Source organism: Rhincodon typus, chromosome 9 (genome assembly GCF_021869965.1).
Source record: "Rhincodon typus isolate 14 chromosome 9, sRhiTyp1.1, whole genome shotgun sequence".
NCBI lineage: Eukaryota > Metazoa > Chordata > Chondrichthyes > Orectolobiformes > Rhincodontidae > Rhincodon > Rhincodon typus.
The window spans coordinates 51,793,244-51,820,180 of NC_063340.1; the positions used below are offsets into that span (position 1 = coordinate 51,793,244).

Here is a 26,937-nt window from a genome sequence, read left to right on the forward strand (position 1 = left end):
TCTGATGAGGGTCTAGGCCCGAAACGTCAGCCTTCCTGCTCCTATGATGCTGCTTGGCCTGCTGTGTTCATCCAGCTCTGCACCTTGTTGTCTCAGATTTTCCAGCATCTGCAGTTCCTACTATCGCCGAGGATAGGTTTTTTTTTGTGGGGGGTGGGGGATGCACAAAGATAATAATGTAAAGTATGAAGTGTGTACCACAGCCACATAAAAGGTGTTTTCCCCAAGGTAGTCCATGAACAAATAGCTTGTGTAAACTTGTATGTAGCCACCTCTTAATTGTCAATTGTTCTGTTTCAAAAACCTAGAAATGCAGCTTAATGGTTTAAATCAGATGAAGTGTTAGTTTATTGTACAACTGTTACTGAATGATGATTGAATCAAGGTGGAAATATTATTAGCTAAAAGATAGACACACAGATTCAAAGTGAGGATTAAAGTTGCTTATGAAAATGAGACCAGTCCCTAATGTCATTGTGGACCTGGCTTGCTTGAAGATTCTCTTTCTGAAGCGAAATGGTTGAAGTCAGGTTCCAAAGCTGCAATGGCTTCTGCAGTTGAATAGTTGGAGGCTGCTAACACATTTTAGACAAAGCAGCACAGGTCCTCGGAGTGAATCAAGGCTCTTTTGTGTCAATTTTGCAGCATTGCAGGTTTTGGCTCTTGGTAGCCTGGTCCAATACAATGACCTTTAACTGGTTTGTCTGAATGCCTACTTCTGTTTCCCTGTTGAGAAACAGTTGCAATTTCAACATATTTTTCTTAGGCTTTTCAGATGGTTCTCTTTAAATGATTATTTTCAGTCAGCTTTTATCAAAATCAAATGAAATGCATATAAATGTAAAATTTATGAACCATTGTTCTGTAATGCAAAATCAATTATGATGGAATTCCTTGTGATGTCTTTCCTGCCTCTTGTTTAACACTACAGATGCTTTGAGTTTTCACACCTTTTTGAGGATTCATTGAACAGTTGTGGAATCCTTGAATTATTTTAATTACCTTTGATTTGTTTCTCAAGATAACACAGACTGGCTGCAAAGGTCATTTGTAAGACTCCGTGTCCATTTTAAAGCCAAATTAGCTTTCTTTACAAAGTATGTAACATTTTATGTAATATTTTAGCTACACATTTATGACCAAAGCCATTGTAAGTGATTCTGTGGCTCGGATGAAATGCATAAGCACAGAACAGCAGTTCTGCTGGCCTAGCTGGTGATGCCCATAACAGTGCAGGGAGACGCTGTGTCTAGGACAGCAGGTAGATCAAAAAGGCAGAGGAGGAATAGTTTGCATTTGTCAGTCACATAAGAGGTCATTTATGACTTTGCTCAGAGCTGTACTGGTATCATGGCAGGGGTGGAAACTTGATTGGAAGGATTCAGATTAGGCCTTTATCAGTCTCTCACTGACTCATTCATTGGGTGAAATATAGTCACTTAGTAACATTATCTTCCACATTTGTATTGACATATGGGATATTAGCACTCTCAAACAGAATTGGAAGAATTCATTAATATCTTCAATAATGACCAACCTTCCATTAAACCTAAAGCCACAACAAGCTTACGTTTCCTTGACACCACAGTGTTCAAAGTGGCACAAAACAACAGCTATCGTTGAGTAGATGCTGGTGTTGTAGCTATACAGAACAGCCTGGCCATTTGATCATTATCACATGGTGTTTGACAGACCTTGCTATAATGTACGTTGGCTGGCATGTTTTCTACATTACATTGCAATTTTTTTTTATAAAGCCTTTGTTGGTTGTAAAGCCCTTTGAGACATGCATTGGTTGCAAAGCATGCTATGTATATGCAAGATTTTCCTATTTGTGAATAATTTGTCTTTTACATCTATAATGGGACTACCAGTATAAATGTGGCCCACTACAAATGCACTCCAGCCAGCAAAGAGCCCAGTTATAATAGTTAAGGTTTTTGCAAATGCTTGCATTCATTACAGATTTACTGTTAGTAAAGAAGAATTTACAGTCACCAGGACATTTCTTTTATGGTTTTAAACAAAATGCAAATTGATTTGTGTGCAAGGGTAAGCGATGGCCTAGTGGTATTGTCTCGTGACTATTAATCCAGAAACCCAAGTAATGTTCTGGGGACCTGGGTTTGAATTTCACCATGGCAGATGATGGAATTTCAATTCAATAATATTTTGGAAATAAGAGTCTAATGATGACCATGGAGACATGGTTGATTGTCAGGAAAAACCCAACTGGTTCACTAATGTCCTTTAGGGAAGGAAATCTGCCATCCTTACCTGAACTCTGTGACTCCAGACCTCCAGCAATATAGTTGACTTTTTACTGCCCTCTGGGCAATTAGGAATAGGCAATAAATGTTGGTCTAGCTGGTGATGCCGACATCCCAGGAAGAATAAACAGAAGGTTTGGGATAATTAATGATTTTGCCTACCATACAGTATACTGTCTACAATGTATACAGTACATAATGACTTGCTTCAGAACCTGCTCTGCAGAACTATTAGACAGGACAGAACAGACTACGTCTATTGTCTTTTGATAAGTCCCATTAGACGATAGTTAGAAATATTTAGACACAGGAAAAACCAGTTGAGACCATAATTGAAAAGAGGCGGTGTACAATAAAGAAAGTTCTACTCCAATGATTGACAGATGAAACCTTTGAATTTTGCATTAATAAACCTGAGTACTGTAGCCAATGTGTGGTGATGTGGCCAAAAAGTATATTGTTTCCACAGATGGTAATTACTTGTGCCATTTGTGACATTAGCTTCAATTTGAAAACTGACTACCATATAATCCAGTGTATAAGCTACTCTACTACTTTATAATTGCTGTGTTAATTTTCAACCTGTTCTAGACTTGGAGGGGTATACATCGTAGCGCTTCTAGTATATTGAAGTCTTTCTTAATCCATCCATCTTGTGCTTCTAGGCGAACCGAGCCCTAGTCGCCGAGAAGCCGTGAAAAGGAAGACTGCAGAGTATTTAATACGTGCAGAACAGATTTCCACGCAGTATCTCAAGACGTCCATGGAAAATGATTCAGTTGATTCAATGGTATGTCTGCACTTCCTTTGTATTAGGGAACAGTGTCAAAATATGTCGATTAAATGAATTTTTAATGTCTGTGAAAATCTATTCTGCGACTTGCCAAGGTAATTTTCTTTATACACAAGTGCCCCAGTGATTATGCTCTCTTTGTATGCATCTTAAAGTGCAGTTTACTCAGATCAAATGCTTAGTAATAAATTGTTAATCATTAAAATAAATGCCATTTTTTTTTGTAAAACTTTGTTTTCTCCATGTTTAGATCAATTTTCTCAGAATCTTTCTCAGGTTCTCAGCCTGCTCTGTCCCATATTTATTGGCTGAGTGGCAGGCAGGCGACCTGTTCCAAAGTCTTTGCCAACACTGTTTTGTAGCTTGCTGTTGGGAAGGTGCCTGAGTAATTTGCCCACTGAGAGCAGGCGCCAAACTGCCATTTGCAGATTTTGCCATTTTATAATTAGTGATATTGTGCTGCCAATTTCCCATTATTATTTAGCATTTTAAAACTGTTAAAAATAAAATCCTATTATGGAATGCAGAGAAAGTCATGATCAAACCAACTGAATTGTAAAATAAAAAGTAAATGTTTTAATAAATTAAGTCAGAAAGACCTTTGGATTAGAGTTAGGGTAGCATTATGTGTTATCACACATTTATTTAATGTCCTCTTTTTATAAATTCCCTTTTTTTGAGCAGGTCAGTATTTAAGTCCAAGGTTTGTATTTTTGAAGCACCTCATAAGAGAATATTCTAAAATTTTAGTTTGCCGCTTTGAGTGGATGGTGAGAAATAGTTTCCTAGAATGAAGAATGAAAGATTAATCAGTTTCATTCTCAATCTTATCAGGAGATGGCGTCAAGGATCATTTCATACAAGGAAACCCTTTTCCCTCCTACCTACTGCTCATAGTTGAGGAATTTTGAAATCTACCTTTGATTTTAAAAGCATTATGCAATATTTTGAGAACTTATTGATAGGAATATATTTCTGTTCAATTTTCAGAATACCATTTATAAGGATTTGCTTTATCCGTTTCAGTGACGTTGGTTATAATCAGTTGATCATACTCTTATTTTTGGGAGCTGGTTGTGTGCTCGTTAGCTGGCGTATTGCTGCATTATGACAATGATTACGTTTCCAAATCCTTCATGGGCTTTGGGATGTATTGAGATTGTAAAAGGAACAATAGAAGTGCACATATTTCTTTTCCATATTGTTTACAAGTATTGAATTGCTATTGCATTTAAATTATTATTTGTTTGATGTTCAAATACTCAGCATATAGTACCTTAACATGTCACTTCTCAAATGTGCCCATTTTCCCCAGAGCTCCCTATTTCCTCAAATTCAACATTGGGAAGACAGAAGCCATTGTCTTTGGTCCCTAACGTAATTGAAGTTCTAACTGTCAATTCCATTTATCTCCCTAGCCAATGACCAAGAAGTTCACAATCTTTGGTGCCATATTTGACCCCAAAATCAGTTATCAACCACATTATCCATACTGTCACTAATATTGCTTATGTCGCCAACTCTGCCACTGTCTCATCTATTCTGCTGCTGAAACCCTCATCCATGTCTTTGTTACTTCCAACTTTGAGTATACTAATACATCTCCAGTCTATACCCCATAAACTTGGTCATTCAAAGTTCTGCTCCTCATGTCTTGTCTTGCACTAAATATATGCCCCTACACTCGTTGTCTATCATTAAGCAACACTTTGATTGTAAAATTCTCATTTTTGTTTTCAGATTCCTTTTGATAGCGTAGCCTCTTCCTATTTTTGTAATCTTCTCAAACCCGACAATGATGTGCGATATCTACTTCTCTAATTCTGGCTTAGTGACCATCCCCAATTTTAATATTTCTACCATTGGCAGTTGTGGTATCTGTTACCCTGCATCTACATGTAGGACTCTTCTCCCTAAATTCCTCTAAACTCTTTACCTCCCATTCCTCCTTTTATAAGGTACTCTGTAAAGCCTGCCTCTTTGACCAAACCTTTTAGTTAGCCATCCTAATGTCTCCTTGTGTGGCTATATCAATTTTGTTTTAAAATTCTTCTGTGAAACTTTGGGATGTTTCATTAAAAATACTGTATGAATACAAACTTTAAAAAAAATTCTTGCAAAGATTAAACATGAACATTGCTATGCTGAAGGTTCTTTCTAAATGCAAGTTCTGAAGAAGAGTTCTATTGAACTTGAAATGTTAACTCGGTTTCTCTCTCCACAGATGCTGCCAGACCTGCTGAGTTTCTCTACTTTTTGTTTTTATTTCACTTCTGCAACATCTGCAATACTTTTGATTTATGCTTTGAAAACGGAAGTTACTTCTTTCTAGATGCACCTCCCAAGAATACTTCTGTTTTAAAAGTATGTGGCTCTGCTAAGGACTTTGGAACTTTATCAAATGATTCAGGGAGATCCTAGTTTCAGCCTGTGATTGCTTCCTGTTATTTGATAGCTGGAATCCAGATAGGTATGTTGAATTCAGTTGTAAAGTCCTAATTGATGCCCTGGCCTGGATGAATTGAACCTCATTGGTATGGGATTTAGCCGCAGATTTTGAGGAGAGAGGACTGTTGTGGTGCAGTGGTAGTATTCCTACCTGTGAACCAGGAGACCTGGGTTGAAGTCCTGCTGACTCTTTCGTTACATCTCTGAACAGGTAGATTAGAAGACTTTGAGGGGCATGGAGCAAGAAAAAGAGGCAGGCCTCCATGAACTACCACAGCTCAAACAGGGCTTGAACCTCCAATGTTGTTGGCTTGATTTGGCAGCACAATCTAACCATCTAGACAATTGAGATAACCACCCCCATATTGATATATCGTCCATATGTAAAGCACGTTGCTTATGAAAGTAAGTTAGAATAAACATCTACTCTTAATTATAAAGTATTCCACATCGTTGTGCTACAAGCTTATCTTCTGATATAAGCTTATGTTTAATTTACAAAGATCCAACTAGATAATAGTTGTACTTTTTTAGTTAATGAGAAATATAGCCCATAATTTGTCTGAAATTGAACTATGGTAAAATCCAGCCTTCATTTCCTGTGGATCTGGTTGTCAAAGATTATGCCTCAGTTTAAAATTAAAAAGGAAATGGAAAATAAGCACCAGTGTTCAAATTGAGTTTGCTGTTGGTTGTTCACCGTTTATTGTGTTGTTTTTTAGTTATGGTAGCACTTAGTTTTGGTCTGTCTGGGTATTATGCTGAATGTGGACAATTAATCAATGCAAATAAAGGATATTCCACATATCCAAATTTCATGGACAAGTTTTCAATTGATTGAAAATTATGCTTACTGTTCACTTGGCTCAACTTAAGATTCCTCAGGAAAAATCCCTCAAAATTCACAATAAGGGGCAGACATCTGCACTAACCTTACTTTGGACAGGTGAACCTGGTGTCAAGTGACCTAATGTCTTAGCTGTATGTCGCCTTCTAAGTAACAGTCTTTTGCAAAGTGCCTCAATTACTAGTCTAGTTCAGAATTGTTAAAATAGCTGCTGTGTATAGATTCCCACGGCACAGAAACGCACCCTTCGGTCCAACTTATCTGCAGCGACCAGACATCCCAATCTGACCTAGTCCCTTTTGCCAGCAATTGGCCAATGTCCCTCTAAACCCTTACTATTCATGTGTCCATTGGATGCCTTTTAAATGTTGTAACTGTACCCATCTCCTTCACCTCTGGCAACTCATTCCACACTTGCATTTCGAATGTTTGGTCTGACTGGATCCCTACCATAGCAGAACTGCATACTTTTAACTGCAATGTCATCTAATTAATTCATAAATGTATTTGTTCCGCAACATGCTGTGAATAAGGTGTGTATTTGCAGCTAGGGGAATTGCAATGGTGTTCTTGTCCAACAGGAAGTCACATGATCTTTGTTTAGTGTGAAGACGCTCCTTTCCATTATCACCATCAGTGCCTTTCCACCGCTGTAAGCATTGGTTGGGTTTCCATCTTGCCCTACTGAAAGGAGATGTAAAAACTGGAAAAAAAAAATGATTTTCAAAATTTTGCTCTGTAGTATTTCTGTAGTAGTCCAAAGATGTGCAAGGTAGGTGGATTGGCCATGCTAAATTGTCCATAGTGTTCAAGGATGTTAGGTTAGGTGTGCTAGCCATGGGAAATGCAGGGATAGGGTAGGGGATGGCTCTGGGTGGGATGCTGTTCAGAAGGTCTGTGTGGACTTGTTGAGTGGAATGGCCTGTTTCCACATTGTGGAAATTCTATGATTCGCTGTTTTTTGGAGATTTTCTGACTTGATTTTATGCACACATCTGCTACGTGGTCTCTGTTTTGTACAAAGCTGGCAATCTATTGCAGCTAATCAGATTAATTCAGTCTCTGGACTGTGTCCTGCTTGACCAAAATGTTTTCTGTTAACTATTTCTGCCAACTTTTTTCCTGAAAATGCAACTAAATAAACAAGTGTGAGATTGAGAAGGATTATGATTGAAAATGTGGAGGGAAGGGCTGGGCTCAGGAAAGACCAGGCAAAGCTGAAGGGAATAGACTCAAATCATCCACTTCCAAAAAGCACTTATCTTTGCCTTGTCTCAAACTGAACTGTAAAGATATTCCTAATGAGAGACAAGTAATGCATTTTAAGGATCTTCTTCAAAGACTGCAGCTTTTGTTCCCTCAAAATTCACATTGCAAGTGAAACCATACTTCCCAAAATAAGTTTAAGTAAAAACTGAAAGAACTGTGGATGCTGGAAACTAGAGACAAAAGCAGAAAGTGCTGGAAAAACTCATTGGGTCTGACAGTATTTGTGGAGAGAGATCAGAGTTGACGTTTCAGCTCCAGTTCTGAGGAAGGGTCACTGGACCCAAAACTTTGACTCTGATTTCCCTCCACAGATGCTGCCAGACCTTCTGAGCTTTTCCAAAAATTGCTGTAATTGTTCCAAAAATTACCATCTTGAAATTTAATACCAGTATCTGGGAATACCCTCTGCATTGCTTCGTGAAACTGATTTCTAATTATTAATAAAGATTCTATCGTTTCCAGGCTTCTGATGTTGGAGCCTTCAGTGATAGCAAACAATTGCATTCCATCCCTAATGCCTGCTATAATGCAGCAAACCTCAGTGAACTCTTGTGCATCAGTTGTATCTCTATTAATGAGGAGCGATCGACAGAGAAACTAGGATTCACTAATTCTGCCAATCAGAATTCATAGTTCAAGTTTTGGGGCCTTGGACGATGTTCCAAAGGTCCTTGTAGCATTCTGATTAAGAATGTTGTGTGGTAATCCACAAAGTGGAAAACATGTAGTTGTCCATGATGTCCATAGTGAAAATTGAAAGGAAGACATGATATTACACACCTTTCATGACCTCCTAAAGATGCTACAAACTCAATTTCCCTATGTCCTTTAGGGAAGGAGACTGCCATCCTTACCTGGTTTGGCCTACATGTTCCTTCAGACCCACAGCAATGCCATTGACTCTTAACTGCCCTCTGGGCAATTAGGGATGGACAATGAATGCTGGCCTAGCCAGTGATACCCTCATTCTGTGAATGAATTTAACAAAATATGGAGATCAATTTTGGAGTACTGTAACTGTTATTATGAAAAGACAGTAACTAATTTGTACCCAGCAATCTCTGACAACAGCAGTGTGATAATGATCAGATAATCTGTTTTTGGGATTGGGTTGCTGCTCATAGAAAAAGTTCCAGTGGGTTAATTCGCACTGCTCAAAAGCCCTGACACTGAGCTTACAGTCAGAAACCAGGGCCAGATATGTGGGACTTTCCTGGCTACTTGTTTGTAAGCCAGAATAAATGGACTGTGTGCTACAATGTACTAGAATCAACCACCTTCCCCAAACCAGCCCAACCTGACAACACCCCGGACCCTGATTTCACCTGATTCTGTCCTATCGCTCACTCCCTCCCTTACAGTCTCACCCTCAACGCCCCACCTCTCAGTCTCGCTCCCTTTCCCTGCTCCCCATACTCTTCCATGTCTGCTTGTGCTCTTTCACGCCTCCCCTCACACTCAAACTACTGAAGACTTGAAGCCACTTTTTTAAAAAAAAACGCCTGAGCCATAAAAAGGTGCTGGTTGTCTCTCTTCTCCCCTGCTGCTGCTCCTGCAGTTGAAAAGCTTTGCTGACCCCTTGCTGCTGCAATGTCATTGAGAGCACTGAGATATTCGCAGACAATAGTGCTGTGCACAACACCACCGCTGAGCTGAAGACCTGGGCCCGGAATTGCAAAGTAGCGGTACATTTCCATTTGACCTTTACCTGTGGATTTTTTTTTAAACGGAGTAATAGGTGGTGGAAACACCCCTTCATTTACCTGGCAATGGCAATGCCAGTGGCACTGGGGTCAAAGCTTGGGTGACTTCTGTTGGCAAGAGGGTGGTTTTCCCCCAATTCCTTTTACGTTTCGTTCTTTTCCTTCAGAGACAACACAAAGCAACCCCAGAAAATGTATGGTCTTAATAACATTTTAAAAAAAAAATCACCTACTCTCCTGTTGACGGCTCCACTCCAACTGATGGCTGGGTAAGTGGGCCTGGTGTAACTGGCTGTATGTATAGTCCCACTGAAGGCCTAGAGTGTGGGAATGCCGAATGCAATGTGTCCATGGGGCCCAGCACGTTGCAATGGTCACTTGGCTGTAGTGCTGGGATCTAGCTTGTTCAGTTCTCAGCTGAGTTTCAAGCAGTTCCACTGCCATCCCAATGAAGTTAGGGTGGGAGTTTGATTAAATAGCTGTAAATTTTCAGGATTGAAGCTCTACTCATGTATTATAGTTAAACATCAGTTATATTTGTATCTGATATAGATTACATTTCTAGGTTCTGATGATTCTGTTGATTGATGCCACTATTTTATTCACACACCAGAAAGCACATTTGTTAATATTGCATTGCTGATATTTGTGAACAGCTGCCACTCTCTAAACTTAATAATGACTCTGTAGCCTGACCAAATAAATACTTCTACGGGGATTCTTCTCAGAGCTATACACAGGCTTGGAGCGGAAAGAGATTGCCTTTTGATCTTGTCCACAACTGTTCTGTGACAAATTTAGTTTTCTATAACTTGGCATTTGCTCCAGTAGGCCATCTTCCTTTAAGTGTTTCAGTGATTGATGTGATACCTTTGATATCTTCTATTAGCCTCCGGGACCACTAAGTTCAAGGCCTGCTTGGAACCTGAGGAGTCCTGCAGAGGAGCTGAAGGCCTTCAGAGTCCTTGGGGTGATTGACAAGGTAATTCTTCAGCATCATTTTCATGGGTTTAACTATCAATCAGCCACCAGCTGAGGGTATAGCTTTGAAGCTATTGGTTTTGACAGTTGAAAAACAAAAGAAAAACGACTTGGTTTACCTGCATTTTGCAGAAATCGAGGGGAGGGGGATGTGAGTTTGTTTAAGCAAGATTGCAAGCTTGTGTAGTTATATTGCACGTTGTAAATTAGTGGCAAGAATTCAACAAGACCTTTTTATAAACAATGCATTGTAATATTGAAATGATAATTGCTGTTGAATAGGATGTTTTATCACATTAAATGTGCTGTTTCGATATGGTTGTAAGTACTAATGTGTGTTGTAACAGCAAAGAATATTCAAGCTTGAGCCACTTCATGTATATTTACCAGACTAGCATTTGACAAATTATGGTTAAGAGGAACTGCAGCTCCAAAAGCATTGCTGGCAGAAGTATGAAAAAGGAAGGATCTTTTGGTTTAAAACCAGAGATTGAATGCCCAAAAATTCACAGAAATGAAGATCGATATGATCAAAAGTACTGTAGCATTATGTAAAATCTTGCATACTATAGGATTACCACAGTAAAAGTGAACCATATGGGTTGTATTGCAGTAAAATCAAAATGTAAACAATTTTTATCAGGGAAAAAAATTATTGACAGAATTAGCAGAATGCGATGACCTTTGGAGGTGCAAGACTTTGAGCTCAATGTTCTGAGGCCTTTGGTAATGCTGCATTTGTAATTACATGATTGCCTCGCTAAATCCAACGAGACCCTGAGGCTATTTTACAGTGACAGTTGTAGGTAGGTTCAGTCTTATCCCACACATGTTTAATGCTACTGCATGTTTACACAATGAGGTAATTGATGCAGAATGATAGATGAATTCCTGTAAATTCAATCAAGTATTATGTGACATCTAAACTCTTGAGAACAAGACTCATGAAGTTTGTTTGTGGGTTGGGGGAATGTCAACTGAAAACTAAAGTTAAACTAAAATTCCAGTATCATTGCAGACTTTTATGATATTTTCAGTTTGTGTAACTATTTATTTACTGCTTTCCCACTGATTGTGGTGTAAATCAAAGTTTGTGAAGATGTAAGTTGAAAGTACAGTGCGGCATGTAACAATCTCATCTCTTATCACACCATACTATGAAAATGTTTATTTTTTTAAGAGTGAATTATTACAGCGATCTCTCATTCTTTTTTTTTCCTTTCGGAGAAAGCATGTGCATGGATTTATTTTTCTTAATCCTTGGGTACATATTTGTAAAGAAAACTGATATCCAGAAAGAAATAAAGTATTATACAGAGAGAATTAATGTGAACCTCTTGACATTCCAATCGTAACTTCAAAGCAGACTTTGTTTAGTGACCTTGTGTTAAACAGATGTGCCAAACTATATTAATTTTCTTAAGCACTTTCACAAATTGTTATTCTGCAGAGGCTAAGGAGAATCCTGAGGGGTTGTCTTAACTATCACAGTGAATCATTTTCAGCAACTCCCTTTTCTAATCTAACACGAGGAGTGCTGAGAGTAAATTGCAAGGCAAACGCCTGATTAAATTAGCAGATTAACATAAATTTAGCTCTTCCCTGTTTGTTCCAATTTCTTCATTTTAATTTTAGACCTGTTCCTTTGACAAAATGGAAATTAAGTACGTAAGATATTACATTTCCTTGACAAAAGAAATCAATGTATACATCTCCATGTTGACTTCAAAATTATTGCAGGGACTTTATGGGACAGAATTGCAGTTGGCTTGGGGTTAGAGAGGCAGGATAGGGAGGCTCAGTGGCAAACTGTAAGCATTTCCCCACATTACAGTCCTGGGAAGCTGGTGTAACCTCAGGATAGTAGACATGTACAGACAGTGAAGATGCAGTCTGTCACTCAGGATTCAAGCACACGCTGCACTGTGGCCTTATCGAGCTAACAGTAATTGAAGTCAGTGAGAATGTCAACTCTACTGTCCGCATATCGAAGTCAGAACCCCCTTAATAAGTTGCATCTTGTTCAGTCAGATGTATCTGCGTTTTCAACAGTAATGTGGTTAATAAAATATGATAAGTAACAGAACTGGCTGAAAAAAGATAGTTATGGAGCTGTTGCAAAATGAATTAATACAATTTTGAAACTTTTTAAAACTTATTTTATTTCCAAGAATATTTTCAGTTCTCTCCCTTTCTCTCCCCCCTCCTCCCCTCTTCCCCCCCCTCTCCCTTTTATCCCTTCTTGCCCCCCATCCCTTCCCCCACCCTCCCTTTTATCCCTTCTTCCTCCCCCTCCCTTTTATCCCTTCTTCCTTTCTTTCTTTCTGTCCTCTCTCTCTCTCTCTCTCTCTCTCTGTTCTTCATCACCTCCACCCTCAACCAGAAGAAAAGCTGCAGTGCTGTTAGCTGTATTCTCAGAAGAGTTCCCCTTTTCTGACACACATGCTATCCAAATTCAGCAGCACTGCTGGGATTGCATCCAGTCCCCAAAAGCAATTGTCCTTTCAACTAGAAGGAAAGATAATTTGGGAGAAGGCCAGGCTGACCAGAGTTGGGGATGGAGTGAGTGAGGATGAGGTGAAGCGGGGTTGTTGCTGGGTTAGACAGGCTGTGGATTGGAAATGTGGAGGGTGAATGGCGGACAGTGGGATTGATTGCTGTGCCCGTGATTGGCCTGAGCAGTGAGTGATTAATTTTGTATTTGGTGCTGACCTCTGCTGGCCAAAGCAAAAATAAGAGTGAGGGTGGCAGGACGACGCCCATTTAAGGGCCTGAGATTGGATCACAGATGGTCATGCCACTGGATACCTCCCATGTAGAGGGCACAGTTATGGTCGGGGAGGGCAGGCAGGTGCCTATGGTATTCCATTCAGTTCTCTGTGCCTGATAACTTGCCCCTTTGGTGTGGAAAGGGTAAAACTCAGCCCCACCTGTATGTCCCAATCTTTTAATCTCAGTCTTGAATTAACCCTGCATTCTTGGCCTTTTGAGAGGCCAAGTGCCAGGAGTGCACTTTACATTATGTAGAAAAATTGCTACCTTCCAGAGAGCCCAGCCCAGATATCCCCCAAGATGAGGAAATAGTTTCTTAATGTTCATTTATGGTTTTAAATATCTCAATTACTCAAGCGAGTACACACCAAATGCATGCAACATGTTCTCCATAATTTTAAACTGTTAAACAGTGGCACTGTTCCGTGAATCTTTGCTGTATCCCTTCATAGGCCTGTTTATCTTTCCTGAGTCTCAGTGCTCAGTGCAGTATTTCAGACGGAGTGTGACTAAGGTTCTTTTACAACTGAAGCAAAACTTCATCCCCTTTGTAGTCCAGCCACTTGATATAAATGCCACATTCGAATAACCTAAGTTTTATACCCGTACATCAGCTTTTATTTGCACATGGTCACCCAAACTGTTTTGTGCACGGTGGCTCAGTGGTTAGCACTACTGCCTCACAGCACCGGGGACCCGGGTTCGATACACCCTCGGGCAACTGTGTGGAGTTTGCACATTCTCCCTGTGTCTGTGTGGGTTTCCTCCGGGTGCTCCGGTTTCCTCCCACAGTCCAAAGATGTGCGGGCTAGGTGGATTGGCCATGCTAAATTGCCCATAGTGTTCAGGGATGTGTCGATTTAGGGGGATGGGTCTGGGTGGGATGCTCTGAGGGTCGTGTGGACTGGTTGGGCCGAAGGTCCTGTTTCCACACTGTAGGGATTCTATGATACAATTCTATGATACAGAAGTAAAGGATTGTAATTTGTGGAGAGGCAGGTTCAATTTTTCAACCTCCCTTGAAGTTTAAAAAAATCGAAAAGAAATGAGAGACCAGAAGTGCAGGGTAGTGAAGAACTGAATGACAGAAAGGAGTAGAAAAATAAGCAGAAGAGTGCAGCAGAAATTAGAATCAGATTTGTAATAATGGCTAGAAAGTCAAAGCTTAAGGCTGTTTATTTTGTTACAAAATTCTGCACATATTCAGATAGATGTCACATTTTGCTGGGATGGTGCGCTACAAACGAAGCGCCTGTATTCCTGGAGTCTTCACAAAATTTGAAATTTTAATGATTTTTAAAATCCCCAGAATTCTCCAATTTGGAAGATGGATTTGTAGAGTGCATCAAGGATTATTTCTTGGAACAGTATCTTCCAGAACTTAGCCAGGAACAGTCTATTTTAGATCTATTAATAGGAGGTCACATTGTTTAGGAACCTCTGCAGGTAGTGATCACACCATGGTAGAATTTCAGATTTAGTTTGAGGGAGAGTGACTTGGGTCTGAAACCAGTGTCCTCAAATAAAACAAGGGCAATTACTGATGTATGAAGAAAGAGTTGTCCAAAGTTGGCTGGGAAAATACACTAAGGAAAATGTCATTGGATGAGCAGCAGCAGGCATTTAAACAGATATTTCACAACATTGAACAAAAAAATTTTCTTGTCAAAAGAGAGAGACTCCGAGAAGGATGAACTACCAGTGGATAACAAAAGCAATCAAGGAGAGTGTGCGATCAAAAACTAAGGCTTGCAAAGTGGTAAAAACTAATGATAGGCCTAAGGTTTGCGATTTTTAAGAACCGGCAGCAGATGACTAAAAAGCTAATAAAGCAGGAAAAAAATGATTTACAAAAGTAAATTGGCAAGAAACATAAATATAAACAAGTAAGCTTCTTTCGGTATATAAAATGAAAGAGTAGCTAAAGTAAGGAGGATCTAATTGGAGAATTTATGACCTGGAGAATGGATAGGACAGATAATGTACACCAAAATTTTGCATCTGTTCATGGTGACGGACACTGTAAACATCCCAAAAATAACAGATAAGCAAGGCACTAATGAGAGGAAAGGTCTTGTTACAGCCTCTGTCACGAAGGACATAGGTATTAAACAAACTAATAGGACAAAAAGTAATCAGGTTGCCTGGACCTGATGACCTGCATCCAAGGCTTTTAAAAGAAGTACAAAGAGATGGTGAAGGTACTGGTGGCAATATTCCAGAACTCCCTGGATTCTGGGTTGTTTTAATGGTTAGGAAAATGCTAACATAACACCCCTATTCAAGAAGGGAGGGAGACAGAAAGCCGGAAAATATAGGCCAGTTAGTCTACCATCTGTCATTGCAGAATATACCAGAGTCTGCTATCAAGAAAGCAATAGCAGAACATTTAGAAAAAGTTAATGTCATCAGAGTTGGCTTTGTAAAAGGGAAATCGTGATTGTCAAATTTGCTAGAGTTCTTTGAGGATATAACAAATGTAATTGATAAGGGGTTAACCGGCTGATATAGTGTATTTGGATTCCAGAAGGCGTTTGATAATGTGCCAGATAAAAGCTCTTTGCACAAGATCAGGGCTCATGGAATTAGGGGTAATGCATTAGCATGCTCGAGGATTCATTAACACACAGAAGACAGAGATTTAGAATTAATGGGTCTTCGTCAGGTTGGAAAGCCTTCCCTAGTGGAGTGCCACAAGGATCAGTCCTTGGCTGTTAATGATTTCTTATCTATATCTAGAGGAGGGGACAGTCTGTAATGTATCTAAATTTGCTGATAGTACAAAAAGAGGTTTGAGGGCATGTAGTGATGAGAACATGAGAAATCTGCAAGGGGATCTAGATAGGCTGATTGAGTGGGCAAAGGTTTGGCAGATGACATTTGATACAGGAAAGTGGGAGGTCATGCACTTTGGTAGGAAGAATCAAAAGGCAGACTATACTAAAGTGGAGAGAGGGTCCAACAAAGGTGCAGCGTATCGCAGTTCTTGTGCATGAAACCCAAATGTGAGCAGGTAGGTTCAGCAAGTAATTTTGACCTTAATTGCTTAGGTGCAAGAAGTTTAAAAATAGGGAAGTCTTGTTAAATATGCAGGTTGTTGGTGAGCCTCCACCAGGAGTACTGTTTACAGTTGTGCCTGCACAGATTCCCTAATCTGAATCATGGGATCAAGGGGTTAATTATGGAAAAATGCTTAAACAGATTAGTCCTTTATTCATAAGATAACACAGCGGGCCAGGCAGCATCAGGGGAGCAGGAAAGTTGACATTTCGGGTCGGGACCCTACTTCAGAAATGGGGAGGTGGAAAGGACACTAGAAATAAATAGAGAGGAGGGGTGGGGCTGGGGAAGGTAGGTGGGATGGTGATAGGTGAGTGCAGGTAAGGAGTGGTAAGGATAGGCCAGTGGGATGGGTGGGGCGGATAGGTGGGAGAGAAGATGGACAGGTTATGTCAGGTCAAAGAAGTGAGGATGAGAGGGAGGCTCGGACATGGGATGAGGCCGGGGGTGGGGAGATTTTAAAACTGGTGAATTCCATGTTTAGGCCATCGGGCTGTAGGCTCCTGAGGCGGAATATGAGGTGCTGCTCCTCCAGTTTGCATGTGATGTCATTGTGACACTGGAGGAGGCTCAGAATGGACATGTCACCCAGGGAGTGGGAGGGGGTTAAAGTGGTTGGCGACAGGAAAGTGTTGCTGTTTGTTGAATACAGAGCGCAGATGCTCTACAAAATGGTCTCCGAGTCTACGCTTGGTCCCACCAATGTAGAGGAGGCCATATTGGGAGCAGCGGATGCAGTAGACCAAGTTGACTGATGTGCAGCTGAACCCCTGCCTGATATGGTACTTATTAGAGGGGTGATCTTATTGAAACATACAAGATTCTGGGGGTTCTTGAAAGAGTGGATGTTGGGAAGAAGTTTCCAGAAGTGGTGGGTATCTTGACCAAGGGATCATAGTTACAGAATAAGGGGAGACTAATTTAAAACTAAAATGCAAAGGACTTGCTTCTCCCATAGGATGGTGAATATTTGTAATTCTGTACTTCAGAAAATTGCAGAGGCTAAATGACTGAAAGTATTTCAAAAGTTAGATTTTTGAAATATCCGGGAAATATGAAAGCTGTGATGAGCTGGGCCGAAAGAGGAGTTGAGACCTGGGGCAGATCAGCTATGATCTTATTGAATGGGGTAATGAAGGCAGGCTTAAGGGTCCAAATGGCCAACTCTCACTCCCATTTCTTTCTTATGACCACGGTCAGGGTCCCATAGGACTTACCTGGGATCTTATGTATTTCAATAAGTCCGCCACCCATTTTCCTCAACTCCCAATGGGTCAAAACCCCACATGCTCAACCTTTTCTTTATAAGAGAAATCTTTCATTTCTGGGAATGAGCTTAATCAACTTTCTCTGAACTGCTTCTAACAAATAATTTATATTCTTCTTCAACTAAAGTGACCAAATTGCATGCAGTTGTAGTGCCAGCAAGCCCCTGCACAGCTCCAGTGTATTTTCCTGATTTTATGTTCTATTCCCCTGCAATAGACATCAGCTCTCCATTGGTATTCGCAATCACTTGCTACGTCAGTAGACCAACTTTTGTGCTCTTCCATTCTTCCTTCCAAAGTGGACAAATGTACATTTTCCTACACTACATCTGCTAAATTCTCACCCGCTCACTCAAGCCATCTATGTTCCTTCACTGATTCTCCTACCTTCCCAATAACCCACCCATCTTGGTGTCATATCCCTTGTGATCATATTATGGTCACAATTTTCGTGTGCCTTTCCTGTTAGATTGTAAACTATCTGGTTTGTTAATCATCACACAATCCAGTTTCTAAATAAAGATCTGTTCTCTTCTTGATTCACAAAAATATTGCTTCCTCTTTCTATCGAAATATTAAGGTAAAGGTGCCATAATCTTAAAACAGCTGATGGTGGTTTAACCTGAGGTGAAGGCTGAGGTTGGGAGGTGGGACCTTCAGTGGGACCTAATCTCAGCCAGTGTGGGAATTGAACCTGTTTTGACCTTAGTGTGCATTGCAAACAGCCATCCAGCTAATGAAGCGCTGGTTATTTTTCTATTCCCCCACTAGATTACAAGAGTCTTGCTTCTGTTTACAGTCCTTTAATTTTACCTTCAGGGTTTCAACTCCCTAATCAAACTGAATGAAATCCCTCTTTCTGTTGATCTTAAATGTATTAAGCATTTTAAGCTTCTATGCTTTTTATCTTGCACTTATCATAATAAGGATACAAGAGACACCATATTGTACAACATTCAAAGAGGGTGACGATTGGGTGGAGATGCTATAAGAACAGTGAACTGTTAGTCTTACTTCCCATGTTGCCATGCAGCAGCGATTGGCTACCTCCATGACCTCTATTTTGAAAAAGCTGCAACGTCTGTACAAATTCCTTTCGCCTATTTAAACGGGATCCAGTTTGTTTATATATGTCTAGCACACACAAATGTGTCACACTTAATGTTGCTGATGGTTTTCAGTGTAACTCTTTGCACAAGTGGTTTCCCATAATAGACCAATTTACTTAATAAGTGATTTCTCAGAAAATCACATCTAATGTTTGGTGTACTTTTCTAAGGCTTGCAAGGGTGGGCTGGTTGAGCACGAGCAGGATGTTGCTCAGTGCAAATGGTGAACGGGGCGTGTTGTTGAATACGGCTAATTGGGCATACAGCCAACTTACCTGGCATCACACTGGCACTGAAACTCCTGTCAGATCATCCATCTGTGTGCTGGGCACAATGTCTTTTTGGTTTGCTGCAGCATCCTGTTCATGGGAAAAAAAACAACTCATGAGTTTGCTGCATAGAAGCACGAGACAGCTCACTTCACCTATTTGAGTGTAATCTGAGGTAGCCTGGGCACCACTCAGGGCCCAAAAGGCCCAAGTAGTAGCTTGGCTTTTTGCAAGTCTGCAATGGATGATGACTCGATCAGGGTATCCGTTATCACACCAGTTAGTTTTGATTGGTCCTGCCTCAGAATGAAGTTTACACGATGAGTAGAAAGCTAAAGACCTATTCATGAGGTTGCCAGTGAGATTGATCTTGTAGTGTGTGAACTTTAGAAATCCCAACGTGGATATTAGCCATGAACATAGGCTTTAAGTAGGCCATGGTTAAGAACCCATTGTCAGACCTCTCAATTAATACGTTAATGGTAAGTTTGAATACCGAATAAAGCTGCTTCAGCTATGTAACGAAATATGATGCCCAGGTAGGTAGCCTGTATGTAGAAGCAAATTACTGCAGATGCTAGAATCTCTACTGAAGACAAAAAATGCTGGAAGTCACAGCGGGTCTCTGCCTGCTTTGATATGTAACGGTGTGTTGTGTCCTAGTTGGCAATCTTCCTTTAATGTCCTTTAGTCCCTGAATAAACATCATCAATTCCCTCTAGTGGAGCTTCTCCCTTTAGTCACTGCACATCTTTACTCTGACTATGCCTCTTCACTCTAAGCACCAGTACAATGAAGCTGTCTGACAGGATACTGGGTGGCAGCAGATGGTTGACCCCTGGGGCAGTTACGTATTACTGATATCTGGTTTGGACACTGGATCTAATGTATGTACAAGCAAATTTATTCAGCTATGTAGTTTTGCTACATTTTGAAAATGTCTTGTGGTTATAACTTACAAAGGGATTTAGTTTATTTTGATAAGCATTGAATAGTAGTTGTCCATATGCGAAGATTAACATGAGCTGTTCCACAGTTGACCCTTTGCTCTGTTATTTAGTTACAAGGGTAAGTATGCAGTAGCCTAGTGATGTAACAGTAATCCTGCTGTTTGCAATCTATGTTATATGTATTAAGTATCTTGGGCCTTCAGTTAAAGGTGCGGTATAAATGTAGGCTGTTAAGATCCAGGTTTCACTGCACACTAATTTGGCACTTCCTGTTACATTTAAAAATCCAATTTTCTCAACATTTCTTCCTCATCTGCAGAAACAGTATGGGCTATCCACTGACATCTGCTTTTTTGAAAAAAAGGGTTTGTTTCTATGTATCTACCTGGTCAGTGATTAAGAGTGGAGAATTTTTAAGAATTTTTTTCTTTTTTTTATTATATCCAGAAGTGCTGTTACACATGACTGAACTCTTTTCCCTATCACCAAAACACCAGTGGTATTTTATTTAAATCTATTAACCACCATCTGTAAATCACCCTGAGTTTTCCAATTCAGCAATTTGTGCATGAGGACCCTTAAGGGCAATGCAGACCATCAAATGAGAACGGGAGGATGGAGAGTGGAGAATTTACTACTGAGTGTTCCTATCCTTACCTAGCATATATGGACATGTTTATGACTGACCTCATTGAGTCATACAGCAAGGAAACAGACTCTTTGGTCTAACTCGTCCATGCTGACCAAGTTAGTAAGTTAAACTCATTCTATTTGCCTGCATATGGCCCATATCCCTCTACACCTTTCCTATTCATGTTTTTTTTTTATTCACTTGTGGGATGTGGGCGTTGCTGGCTGGCCAGCATTTCTTGCCCATCTCTAGTTGCCCTTGAGAAGGTGGTGGTGAGCTGCCTTTTTGAACTGCTGCAGTCCTCCTGCTGTGGGTTGACCCACAATGCCCTTAGGGAGGGAATTCCAGGATTTTAACCCAGCGACAGTGAAGGAACGAAGATATATTTCCAAGTCAGGATGGTGAGTGACTTGGAGAGGAGCTTGGAGGTGGTGATGTTCCCATATGTCTGCTGCCCTTGTCCTTCAAGATGGAAGTGGTCATGGGTGTGGAAGGTGCTGTCTGAGGATCTTTGGTGAATTTCTGCAGTGCATCTTGTAGATAGTACACACTGCTGCTACTGAGCGTCGGTGGTAGAGGGAGTGAATGCTTGTTGATGTAGTGCCAATCAAGCATGCTGCTTTGTCCTGGATGGTGGGGAGTGTTCTTGAGTGTTGTTGGGGCTGCACTCATCCAGACAAGTGGGGAGTATTCCATCATACTCCTGACTTGTGCCTTGTAAGTGGTGGGCAGGCTTTGAGGAATCAGGATCTGAGTTACTCACCGCAGTATTCCCAGCTTCTGGCCTGCTCTTGTAGCCACTCTGTTAATGTGGTGAGTCCAGTTGAGTTTCTGGTCAATGGTAACCCCCAGGATGATGATAGTGGGGGATTCAGTGACGGTAACACCATTGAATGCCAAAGGGCGGTGGTTAGGTTTCTCTTATTGGTGATGGTCATAGCCCGGTATTTGTGTGGCGCGAATGTCACTTGCCACTTGTCAGCCCAAGCCTGAATATTGTCCAGATCTTGTTGCATTTGAACATGGACTGCTTCAGTATCTGAGGAGTCACGAATGGTGCTGAACACTGTGCAATCATCGGCGAACATCCCCACTTCTGACCTTATGATGGAGGATGGTCATTGATGAAGCAGCTGAAGATGGTTGGGCCTAGGGCACTACCCTGAGAACCTCCTGCAGAGATGTCCTGGAGCCGAGATGATTGACTTCTCACAACCACGACCATCTTCCTGTGTGTCAGGTATGACTCCAACCACCGGAGAGTTTGCCCCTGATACAGAATTGATTCCAGTTTTGCCAAGGCTCCTTGATGCCACACTCGGTCGAATGCAGCCATGATATCAAGGGCTGTCACTCTCGCCTCACCTCTGCAATTCAGCTCTTTTGTCCATGTTTGAACCAAGGCTGTAATGAGATCAGGAGCTGAGTAGCCCTGGTGCAACCCAAACTGGGCGTCACTGATCGGGTTATTTCTGAGCAGGTGCTGCTTGATAGCACTGTTGATGACACCTTCCATCACTTTACTGATGATCGAGAGGGGACTGATGGCACGGTAATTGGCCGGGTTGGATTTGCCCTGCTTTTGTTTGCAGGACATACTTGGACAATTTTCCACATTGTTGGGTAGATACCAGTGTTGTAACTGTACTGGAACAGCTTGGCTAGGGGAGCGGCAAGTTCTGGAGCGCAAGTCTTCAGCACTATTGCTGGAATGTTGTCAGGAATGTAGCCTTTGCCATATCCAGTGTCTCCAACCGTTTCTTGACATCATGTGGAGTGAATCGAATTGGCTGAAGACTGGCATCTGTAATGCTGGGGACCACTGGAGGAGGCCGAGATGGATCATCCACTTGGCATTTCTGGCTGAAGATTGCTGCGAAAGCTTGAGAGTTATCTTTTACACTGATGTGCTGGGCTCTTCCATCATTGAGGATGGGGATATTTGTGGACCCTCCTCCTCCAGTGAGTTGTTTAATTGTCCACCACCATTCATGACTGAATGTGGCAGGACTGCAGAGCTTCGATCTGATCCGTTGTTTGTGGGATCGTTTAGCTTTGTCTATCACTTGCTGCTTTCGCTGTTTGGCGTGCAAGTAGTCCTGTTTGGTGGCTTCACCAGGTTGATACCTCATCTTCAGGTATGCCTGGTGCTGCTCCTGGCATGCCCTCCTGCACTTTTCGTTGAACCAGGGTTGATCCCCTGGCTTGATGGTAATGGTTGGGTGGGGGATATGCCGGGCCATGAGGTAACAGATTGTGTTGAAGTACAATTCTGCTGCTGTTGATGGCCCACAGCGCCTCATGGATGCCCAGTCTTGAGTTGCTGGATCTGTGTGAAGTCTGTCCCATTTAGCACGGTGATAGTGCCACACAACACGATGGAGTAGTTCTCAATGTGAAGGCGGGACTTCGTCTCCACAAGGGTTGTGCGATGGTCACTCTTACTGATACCGTCATGGACAGATGCAACTGCAGCTGGCAGATTAGTAAGGATGAGGTCAAATATGTTTTTCCCTCTTGTTGGTTTCCTCACCAGTCTAAATGTCTTTTAAATGTTGTAACTCTACCTACATCTACCATTTCCCCTGGCAGTTCATTCTACATAAGAACCACCCTCTGTGGGAAAAAGTTCCCTCTCAGATCTCTTTTAATTCTTTCTCCTCTCACCTTAAAAATATGGCCCCTAGTTTTGAACTCCCCCACCCTAGATAAAAGACCTTTGTATTCACCTTGCATATGCCCCTCACGATTCTGCAAACCTCTACAAGGCCACTGCTCAATTTCCCAGCCTATCCAGCCTCCTCTTTATAATTCAAAGTCTTCAGTCCCAGTAACAGCCTTGTAAATCTTTTCTGCACCCTGTCCAATTTAATAACATCCTTCCTATAGCAGGGCAGCCAGAACTGTACACAGTACTCCACAAATGGCCTCACCAACTCCTCTACAGCTGCAACATAACGTCCCAAGTCTTGTACTCAGTGGTCTGAGCAATGAAGACAAATGTGACAATCGTCTTCTTAACCACCCTGTCTACCCGTGATGTAGCATTCAAAGAACTATGTACCTGTACCTCTAGGTCTCTCTGTTTGACAGCACTCCCTAGGGCCGTACAATATAAGTCCTGCCCTTGTTTGTCTTACTGAAATGAAGTATCTTTGGAGCAGGTGGGACTTGAACCTGGATCTTATGTCTCAGAGGCAGGGACAGTACCTGTGCCACCAGGGCCCAGCTGGTATATGTTTGTACACCCAATTTAGCAGAAGCCATAGAGGCCAGTATAGTGTTCCCATTGTTTGGTTCCAGTTGCCTTCATTGGTTGTGAGTTAAATAAATTGCTTTGAATGAGTTTTGAATATGAAGGGGTTTAATTAATTGTTATTGCAGAGATTTCCTTTCAGTGGAAGTGCTAAAAGAATACAAGGACAGCTGAAATAAACTGGAAAAGTTTATGGTTATGACAAACATGAGTCAAACAGGCTACAGGTTTGATATGTTGGTCACTGGAAATTGCTTATCTCAGAAATAGTGGCTTTACCAACATATTTTCAAAATATCCCACTTCAAGGATAGGCATCAAGTTTCTACACCCAGGTGTCTAAATATTTCAACCTAAAATCTACAGCTCCGTTCAGACACATGAAGTATTTTCCATTGATGACAGCCTGGATCAAAGATAACACTGATTTTTCACATGGGATATTTTATGTAGCTGCACTTTGGGACAAAACTTGAAATGTTTAAAATTAGTTCAAGACAATTAATGAAATTTAGAGATAGAATGAGTTAAATTTCATCAATCAAAAGATAATCTGAAAGCTAAAGTACCCTCATTTGATTTTGATTTTTAAAGCCTGGATTGATATCTAAATTTCAATGTGCACTGATAATATCATTCAAATTTAATGTTCACAAAAAAAGTAAATGATCAACAGAAGTGGAAAAAACTTTGATCTGTATCATTATCATAATGCCAATTATTATTTTAGCAGTAAACATTAACAGATAAGGGAACTGAACAAGATTGTCAAAATTTGTAATCTTTTGATTCAAAAGATCAAAGCTGTGCCTTATTTGACAGGCAAATTCTCACATGCTAGTCATAACTGAACTTTTCCAGTTTACCGCAGCTATCCTTTTATTCTTTTAGTATTTTCACTGAAGGAAGATCTCTGCCTAATGATTAATTAAAACCCTTCATTTAAAAATTCATCAGTGCAATTGACTTAAATCATAGCCATATCCAGGTTAACTGTGGCTTCTTAATCTTTCTAGTGCTAGAGGTAACTCATGAATTGAAATGGGAACTAAGTGTCGCTGCTGATATCAAGGGAATGACACAGATTTCTGAAACTGGCTCCTAATGTAGACCTAAAATGCCAAGCCTGTTGAAGAAGCCTTGGTGAATGAGTATGGCTACTGACACCCACTCGTATGAAGGAAATAGGTAAGATAGAAGCAAGGAGATTGTTTCTACTGGCAGATGAAAATAGAACTAGGGGGCATAGCCTCCAAAATAAGGGGGAACAGATTTAGGGCTGAATTGAGGAGCAACTTCTTCTCCCAAAGTGCTGTGAATCTATGGAATTCTCTGTCCAGTGAAGCAGTTGAGGCTACCTCGTTGAATGTTTTTAAGGCAAAGATAGATTTTTGAACAGTATAGGAATTAAAAATTATGATGAGCGGGCAGATAAGTGGAGCTGAGTCCATTTAAAAAAAAAAATCAGCCATGATCTTACTGAATGATGGAGCAGGCCCCAGGGGCCAGATGACCTATTCCTGGCCCTGTTTCTTACGTTCTTATCCCAGTTTCAGATGTTGTCCTCCACTATCTCCCAAATACACCTAAAATAACTGAATCAATGTTGGCTTTTTCTGTAATTCTAAGATCAATATTTTCTTTAGTGATAGTACCTTCCTAAAATCTTTTGAAATTATGTCTTTGTAATTTGATGTTGTGATTTGTTCTTCGGACGCTGTGGCAACTAAAACTGCGAAACCAGCTATGAAAATATTGCACCCAAAATTAACGGTCTTTTGCACTGCGTATAAAAAAATTGGACTATTGTAACAAGCAGTTATGTTGGATAGAGGAGAGGAATCTTGGTTGAAATCTTGGAACTGCCTCTCTAAGGGCAATGTGAGTCAACCTACAGAATATGGACTGCAATGATTCAAGAAGGCAGCTCACCAACACCTTCTCAAGGGCAACTAGGGACAGGCAATAAACGCTGGCCCAGCCAGCAACTCCCATATCCCATGAGTGAAATTTAAAAAAATCATTTTTGTGCCATGACAGGAAGAGGGGAGGAGAGAAGGCACTTGCAGTAAAAAAGTTAACAGGTTTTGTAAAGACATTTGCCACCCTCTGTAGGAAGCATTTACTGTGGAAGATAAATAATTAAAATGCAAAATACTGCATTTCTGTTTACATCATAGAGCACCAGTTGGGTCAGATACAACCCAGCTGTATACCATGCATATTCCACAGGACTTGGCAGCAGAAATATTCATGTTTTAGTAAGTAAGTTTATGAAAGCTCAATTGCCGCAGATTTAAAGAAGTAAAAGTGATTAAATATGACATTGAACAGATGGAGACTATCTAGCCGCCTGATGTATCTGGCTCTAATTATATTATCATTGGTTTCGCCTGGCTTAGAGGAGGTGTTTCCAGGGGCTGATTTACAGTCATTTATAAAACACCTGTTTGGGAAAACTATTTGCCGACGGCCAATTTTTAAAAAAAAATTCACAGATGTGCTTTCTTCGTGTCAGCACACTGTAAATATTCTCCGGTTTTATGAGGAAAGAGAAGACGAGGCAGTTTTGTTCAGTTTTTGTTTTGTCTTTCCTTTTTCAGGTGTTTCTTCAGCGTTGGGATGCGTGTGATTTCTGTAGCCATTACATCCTGTTCTAACTGATTTGATTTAAAATGCAACTTTGGGCTAAATGTGCACACAGACGTGTTGCACACTCTTGTGTTGATGGTGTCCTGACTTTAACGCCTGTTTGTATTTCTTTCCAAAGGTTTTACTGGTGTTGGATTCCAGAACGCAGGAGACATTCATTTTAAAAGTAAGCATCCTTTTAAAACATAAAATGAACAAACACGGAAAATGCTGGGAAAACTCAGCAGGTCTGGCAGCATCAGTGGAGAGAAAGCTGAGTTAATGTTTTGGGTCGAGTGACCCATCTTCCGAAGGCTCTGAGGAAGTGTCTTACTGGACTCAAAACATTAACTCTCTTTTCTCTCCACAAGTGCTGCCAGACCTGCTAAGCTTTTCCAGCAATTTCTGCTTTTTGTTCAGCATCCACCATTCTTTTGGTTTGTTTAAAATTTAAAAGTTCCATTTTATGGCTCAATCTGAAGAATGCACCTTTACCATTTAGTTGTTTTTAAGTCATTTGAGTGTATCCTGAGAACCATTTCTTTAAAATCCTGGAATGAATCGGGAAGCGGGAACACAGAAATACTGGTCGCGATATCCAGAGAGAGAGAGTTCTGGAGGAGGAGATACAGAGCTCTGTGTGAATTAAGGATGACAAACAGTCTCTTGAGGGTAAGCAG

The 26,937-nt window shown here is 40.8% G+C and overlaps 1 protein-coding gene across 1 annotated transcript in view; it reads left to right on the forward strand.

Moving 5' to 3' along the window:
• The window catches only part of rps6kc1 (ribosomal protein S6 kinase polypeptide 1), a 182,266-nt gene that overhangs the window by 115,715 nt on the left and 39,614 nt on the right, over positions 1-26,937 (forward strand). The window contains exons 3-5 of the mRNA XM_048600985.1: positions 2,936-3,060; positions 10,220-10,312; positions 26,397-26,444. Of these exons, the coding sequence (XP_048456942.1) occupies positions 2,936-3,060; positions 10,220-10,312; positions 26,397-26,444 (266 nt within the window). The remainder of the gene's footprint in view (positions 1-2,935; positions 3,061-10,219; positions 10,313-26,396; positions 26,445-26,937) is intronic.